Raw genomic sequence first — 7,691 nt, 5'->3', positions numbered from 1 at the left:
ACATGTAAGAGGATTATATCCATTCATTTTTAAAATTTTGGAACAAAAATATACCAAAATTTTGGACATAAACATATTTCAATTTCGCATACAAGTTGAAAAGCTACAAATATATGTAATCCATAAATTATTATATCATAATATCTTAGAAATATTAGATAATCAATAATTATACAATAATCTCTTAAAAATATAATAAAATTTAATAATAAATTATTATATTATAAAATATTATTTATATATATGTTAAAGATATTTCACAATATTTAGAAACATGTAAAAAAGTTATTGTAGCATAAGGTTATGGAGTTATAGTACACGAACTTTTGTTTGACTCGCAATTATTAATTGGTTAGTTCGATATCTATTTACATATTATTATTATTTTGAAAATATATCAGTCAAATAATTTTCTGTATTATTTTTAAAAATATATTATTTAAATAATAAACTATTATTATTCCAATCATTTTTTTTAAATACTCATTCTTGAACCTTCTATATATGACCAATTGAATATGGTTAAGATGTGATAACTCTACGATTTTGATTTCTAAAAGAGGAGGTATTTAATTTTTTTAATATGATAATAAATTTTATTTAAATATTTTATTTTACTCTTTAAAGATTATACAATAAAAAATTATTTATAAATCAAAATTTTAAATCTAAATTACTTTTGAAAATAAATAAATTAGCGCATATTTTTTAATAAATTCTCTAAGTCTATTTTGTTTTTTAAAATGCGTCTTTATATTTTAAGTTGATGAATTTAATTTTGTTATTTTAAAAAATATTTGTATTTTCCTTTATTGGGCTTTCAGGCCCATTTACTAACTTAACCGGGTCTCTAATTCCATCGTTGTGGCCAGAAAAAAGTTCTCGTTGTTCCTCTCCACATAACTAAAACCCTAACCCTCACATCGTTAGCTGGTTTCGCACTCAGTGGTAGCAAACCCAACTGAATCTCTCTTTCTATCTGCACTGCAATGGCGAAGAAGAAGGAGAAGAAGGTGAATGTCTCCGGCAAGCCGAAGCACTCTCTCGACGTTAATCGCAGCAATGACACGAAGAAGGAGAGGCGCTCGGCCGCCACCGTGCGCCGCCTCAAGATGTACAACACCAGGCCCGTGCGCGACCGAAAAGGAAAAGTCCTCTCCAACGAGTTTCAATCCAAGGAGCTTCCCAGCACACGAATTCAACCTGATCGCCGGTGGTTTGGTACGTCCAATTTCGTAACAACAATCACTTAATTGCTTAATTTAATAATAATAATAATAATAATAATAATAATAATAATAATAATAATAATAATAATAATAATAATAATAATAATCGCGTTTCGTTAACTTGAACTTGCGAATATTACAATCCGCAGGGAATACGCGTGTTGTGAATCAGAAGGAGCTGGAGTTCTTCCGGGAAGAGCTGCAGAGCCGCATGTCGAGTAATTACAATGTGATTCTTAAGGAGAAGAAACTGCCGCTGTCGCTGCTCAATGATCACCAGAAGGTTTGTTTGATAGGTTCTGCTTGAACGACTAGTGTTCATTTTTTAAAGTAAAAATGAGAATGAATTTAGTAATAGTTGATGGATTTTGAATGTAGCAAGCCAGGGTTCACCTGCTTGATAGAGAGCCTTTTCAAGATGCCTTCGGACCTAAGACCAAAAGGAAGCGCCCCAGCCTCTTGGCGGCTGACTACGAGTCCTTACTGAAGAAAGCTGATGGTTCTCAAGGTAAAAGGATGGTTTCTATTTGAATTTGTAGGTAGGATGAGCAATGGGGTTTTGTTATCATCTTTAAGATTCTAGGGCCTGTTTGCTTGTGTGTGTGTTCTGAGAAAAAATTTTCGAGCAAAAAAAATTCAGAGATTACACGAGTTTCTCCGAATAAGGAAATCTCAAGAACAATGATGTTTATTTATTTATGTCTTGCTTATTAACTCTTTTCTAAAGTAGTTTACTATTTTATATAAATTATCTGACCTACATTTCACCAGATCACTTGAGAAAACAGGAGATGGGAAGTACTTTTGTAAAAGTTAGAAATAACAGCTCTAAAAGTTATATTATGAAGTTTAGATTTTGTTTCTTATCTAAAGCACCCCTTGGTCTATTACTTGTTCTATGATAATGTACTTAACAGATTCTCTCACGTGAAACTGAACAATCAATTTCTTTGTTTGTATTTTGGGAATTCTTGTTTTATGTGATTGGTAGTTTCTTTGTACAAATTAATTGTGTTTTACTTAGTATGAGATTATTGTCATTACTCTTTTCTATGATACTTCACAGATGCTTTTGAAGAGAAGTATGGTTCTAGTGCATCTGGAGAAGCTAATGATGGGGATGGATTTAGAGATTTAGTGCGGCATACCATGTTTGAAAAGGGTCAAAGTAAACGCATATGGGGTGAGCTTTACAAAGTGATAGATTCGTCGGATGTGGTTGTCCAGGTATTTTCTCTTTTTTTTTTTTTCTTTTTATCTTTGTAGATTTTCTCATGTCTATGTTTCTGCAGTGTGCATGTTTGTGTTTCTATTGGACATGGTTGTGCCATAAAGAAATGAGCTTTATGTTAGACATTTCTGTTGTTATGTTGCTTTCAATGTATGGTCGTTGTTAGATCTTTTTTCAAATTTGAAAAAATGTCTCGGTTAGTTTTTTCCATTTTTTAAGCAACTTTCTTTGTGTTTATTTTGGGCTTTGTTTTGATGAAGAGTCTATGGTAGGCGAAATTTCTTTGAACATGACCCCTTGAAATTGTCCTGCATATCCATCTTCTCTTCCTCTAAGTTTGAATACCTTATGCATCCTCCTGCAGGTTCTAGATGCAAGGGATCCACAAGGCACAAGGTGTTACCATTTAGAGAAGCATTTGAAGGAAAATTGTAAGCACAAACACATGGTGCTTTTATTGAACAAGGTCGGTAACAATATCATTTGTTTTTAGTATTAATCTAAAATGTTAAATGCCCTGTATTGCTATTTTGTGACATAAAACAAACTTAATTTTGTTTCTCCCTTTCCAGTGTGATCTAGTTCCTGCTTGGGCAACAAAAGGATGGCTTAGAGTTTTGTCTAAAGAATTTCCAACTCTTGCATTCCATGCAAACATTAACAAGTCCTTTGGAAAAGTATGTCTGATACACTTTCATTTATTTTGTTTACTTTATCTGCCAATTTTATTAATTTATGATAGAAATATAACTGAAATTTGATATAGCTATTGTGCATCTGCTATGTTCTGCTTTCTTATTTGTCATTATTGTGTTTAGGGTTCTCTTCTATCAGTACTTAGACAATTTGCACGTTTGAAACGGGATAAGCAAGCAATATCTGTTGGATTTGTTGGATATCCAAATGTTGGGAAGTCATCAGTAATCAACACTTTGCGTACAAAGAATGTAATAGTTCTATCTCCTTTAATTCTTCTCATTTTTTGCTTAAGCTTTTGCTTATGCGTGTATGCAAACTCTAATGGCAGCATGATATTTTGAAGTATTAAGTTATTGTTGTGAAATAATCACTTTAACAATTTGACTAACATGTATCTAACTATATGTGATGAAAGGTCTGCAAGGTTGCTCCAATTCCAGGGGAAACGAAAGTCTGGCAGTATATTACGCTTACGAAGAGAATCTTTTTGATAGATTGTCCAGGTGTAGTCTACCACAACAATGATTCTGAGACAGATGTTGTGTTGAAGGGTGTGGTAGGTTACCTTCTGGTTTCTCTAATTTTGGTTGTCATGTGCTTTTATCAAGAATGTTTTGTTCAGACTTGTTTTAATGGTTATTTTATTAGTGTAGTTTAATGAATTGATGTAGTCCTTTAGTCCTTGTAGGCAATTTCACCAAGTCGGGAAAAGGTTTTGGTGTTGTAATGGTTAAAACTGTCTAGGGATATGGTTTAATGTAATCTAATCAACCTAGTTGTCTCCTGTGATATCATCTAACTTGTTGGGTTGCTTAATTTGATTACACTGTGATTTGTTGGACTAGAGTCCAGGAAACTATTCTTGTATTTTGAAAGGATGAATGACCAGTTTTACTTAATTGGGTGTTATATCCAGGTATTGACACACAAGTTAAACTGTTAAAAAACTTTGATGTCACAAAAAATATGAAGGTGGTTAATGTTTTTCTCCCTGATTTATCAGAATGGTGACTATCTATTGCTGATATATGATAGTATATTTGAGTGAGATGAAGTTAGTTTCAACTTGACATCTCCTGCACCATCATAGTTTTAGTTTGGTAATCTGATGTTGTAGTCTTATTTTCAGGAGGCATACTTGTTTTGCTTGTCCAGTGGACAATGTGCTCCTTGCTTTTGTTTGTAGAAGTGGATTTAATTTTTCTGTGGTTGATTATATTATTATTATTATTCAATACAGTCATGCTAATTGATGTTTTACTTTCAGGTGCGGGTAACTAATTTGAAAGATGCTGCAGACCATATAGGCGAGGTGTTGAAACGTGTGAAGAAAGCACATTTGGAGAGAGCATACAAAATAAAAGATTGGTATGGTTCTGTCTCCTCAACTTTGTGCTGTAGATGTGGTTAACTGTATAGTGTGTCCTCCTTTTGTATTCGTGTGTTTGTTTGATTGAAATATCCAAAGTTTGCCAATCCAGTGATAAATCTTCATCTCTGATAATGTGCTGTTGTAGTTTATGTAGAACATTTTTATGCCATTGCATACTATCAACCCACATGCTAACTATAGACTAGACAATTTACAAGTAAACAAAAAATGACAGAATTATACCTTGCAGTAACTTTTCACCCTGTTTTTCTGTTCTGTCATGTCTGAAGGATTTTTTGTTGTCACCAGGGAGGACGAGAATGACTTCTTACTGCAGCTTTGCAAATCAAGTGGCAAACTTCTGAGGGTATTCTTTTTTAGTTGATCTGAATTATTAGTTCAACATCTGATAGTTATTTCATGATAGCATTGTTGTCGAGGAAAGGGAACAGCTTTACTAATGTGTTTTGGCTATGCTCAATTTGGCCGAGACTAGATACGCTTTCTGTATGCATCCTCTTCTAATATGGGTTGGCTGACTATTGAGAGTCAGAAGCCAATCTGCTACTGAACTTAATGGTGTCTTGTGATCTATTTAATTGATCCATCCAATGAAAAGCAACTTCTGTTTAAGTAATAAGATTGGATAACGTACTGTGTGACTATTTCCTATGTTGGTTGTTTCAGGGTGGTGAGCCTGACCTGATGACTGGAGCAAAAATGGTACTTCATGACTGGCAGAGGGGTAGAATTCCCTTTTTTGTTCCTCCTCCTAAGCAGGAAGAAGGGTCTGAAGAACCTAATGTTAATGGTGTTGACATAGATGATACAGTTGATGGCAATGAAGCATCTGCTGCTATTAAGGCTATCGCAGATGTTCTTTCATCACAGCAGCAAATAAGTGTTCCTGTTCAAAAGGATTTATATAGTGAGAATGAGTTGAAGGGGGAGGCGACTGAGCAACCACCTAACCATAACGCAGACGAAGATATTCCAGCTCCTGATAGTGTTACATCTGAACAGGATTCACCTCCTAAGGTTCCATCTGAGCTGGGCCCAATCAGTGAGTAATAACTTATGGTTGCATTGGAGGTTTTAGGAAATTTTATGTAAATTATAAGTTGGCTCTATTTCCATCCTCTAAAAAGCTTGGAATAGAACAACTCCTTTTCCTTTCGCATCATTTCTGTGGCCAGCTTCATTTTTGGGAGTTCATCTACCTCACAACGACGCTTGTTAAATGCATCGATTTTGCTTCCGGGAATGTTGCTGTATTGATGTTTGGATTTGTGAGATAGAGAAAGTACTGCTATGTGCTATGAGATCATAAGAGCACCCACATGAGAGGTTTTGTTTTGTTGAGTATTGGTTTTATTTAGTTATTATTTATGCATTAGATGTAGCGATATAGCTTTTGTACCATGGTGGAAATTTTGTTTTATTTCGTAATATACCATTATATGATTCAAAGTTGTAAGTGTGGATTGATGGTTTTCTTCACAAAGCGGATATTCATGATATTTGACACCTACCTTTTTCCAACAAGTAGATTTATAACTTTTTTTAAAACTAAAATGTTTAATTAAAATATAAGTTAAATTGTTTAAGAGTAACAATTGTAATATGATGGTATAAAATGAGAGGGTTATTGACCTGTTATAACTTTTAATTTAAAGAAAAATGATATTTTAACTTATTTTTTTTATTATTTTTAATCTAGTATTTTAATAATCATTAGATAAAAGTGGATTAAAGGATTATTGTTCTAATTTAAAATCTTAAAAAGAGTCGTATACAGTGTGTTTCGGCCAAGTAACTTCGTACAATGTATACTGCCAAAAGTAGGAAAATAACAGGGTGAAACTAGTGCCTGCTATTTTGTTAACAGGGGAATAGTGAATGTCAATTTACTTTTTCAATTGGGATAATAATTTTGCACGGAATAGTAAATTTCGGATACAATTGGAAATTAGTTTGAATATATCATCTTAATTAAGTTGAGTTATCTATATATTAAATTTCAATTGAATTCTTAATCTATTTTTATGATGTATTTAGTATTTAATAAGATTGTATTTTTCGAATTGAATTGACTTCCTAATATACTTTTATGGTCTATTAAGTATGTAATAAAATTATATTTTTTAATTGAATTTTTACTGTAGTTTTTTTTTTTCAACTTTGTGATGTTTTAATGAAGTGATGATGGGTTAAAAAAAATATTTCTATCACTCGGTTAACAATCACATCATTCGATTAATTGAAATTGAAATCACATCATCCAATTAATTGAAATTGAGTATGCAATAAACCTTAAAGATTTATTAGGAAACTAATTAAAATTTTTCAAATTTATTATGAACTTGAAATTTAATTAAACCTATATATTTTAATTAAATGATTTTAGCTGAACATAGATAAAACACCTTAAACAAAAGTAGTATAAAATATAGCTATCAGTGTAGTCTTTAATTATATTCTTAGATCTTTCTTGAAATAATAAAAGAAAAAGTTAAACAGAAAACATGTATTGAATATGATAAAAGAAAACCTCAAATACTCAGTGGATAAATTCATAAGGTTTCGTTGAATTGAAACCCATTTTCACTCTAAAATTTAAATACATATTAATTTATAAATCTTTTTTTATGACAATTGATGAAAATGTAAAAACATAAATTTTGTGAATTTGTTGTCTCTGTCCCAAATAAATAGAGTGTCCCTGCATGCTAAATGATGCACCTAAAATTGCCAAAATCCCACGTTGTGTGCCCAAAAGTTGGCCAGATGTTCTCTTGGTTCAAAATTGGTGGTCTAACGAGTTGACATTTGTTAGTAACTTTTGATGTGACTTATGTAATAAGTGTTTCGTAAGTCTTATTCTATTCTAGTATTTAAAAATCATATAACCATGATTTATAATTGAATGGCAATGTCTTAAACTATTACTGTAATCTCCAATTTTATTAATAATATAATATTTTTTTATTATTGTACCAGTTAATGAGCCTTCAATCTCATAATCATAATCTTTTCACAATATGAAAATAGTAGACTTAACTTTCTATGTGCTAAATTTTGAAACTCATTAAGAATGCATAATAGATGACAAAATTATTTACCCAAGATATTTTAATACCTCTTTATAAATAGATTAGAT

The 7,691-nt window shown here is 31.8% G+C and overlaps 1 protein-coding gene across 1 annotated transcript; it reads left to right on the top strand.

Annotated features, from left to right (window-relative positions):
* The first annotated feature begins 872 nt into the window (after positions 1 to 872).
* Positions 873 to 6,058, top strand: LOC114185172 (nuclear/nucleolar GTPase 2). The gene is made up of 11 exons (XM_028072741.1): positions 873 to 1,221; positions 1,379 to 1,512; positions 1,608 to 1,737; positions 2,296 to 2,456; positions 2,825 to 2,926; positions 3,033 to 3,137; positions 3,279 to 3,407; positions 3,575 to 3,715; positions 4,427 to 4,527; positions 4,841 to 4,898; positions 5,219 to 6,058. Exons 1-11 carry the CDS (start codon positions 990 to 992, stop codon positions 5,600 to 5,602), a joined length of 1,677 nt encoding a protein of 558 aa, XP_027928542.1. The 5' UTR covers positions 873 to 989; the 3' UTR covers positions 5,603 to 6,058.
* Positions 6,059 to 7,691: the final 1,633 nt, after the last annotated feature.

This window comes from Vigna unguiculata, chromosome 5 (assembly GCF_004118075.2).
Source record: "Vigna unguiculata cultivar IT97K-499-35 chromosome 5, ASM411807v1, whole genome shotgun sequence".
Taxonomy (NCBI): Eukaryota; Viridiplantae; Streptophyta; class Magnoliopsida; order Fabales; family Fabaceae; genus Vigna; species Vigna unguiculata.
Note: the sequence above shows the minus strand (reverse complement) of the source record. Positions and strands in the feature narration are given on the sequence as shown.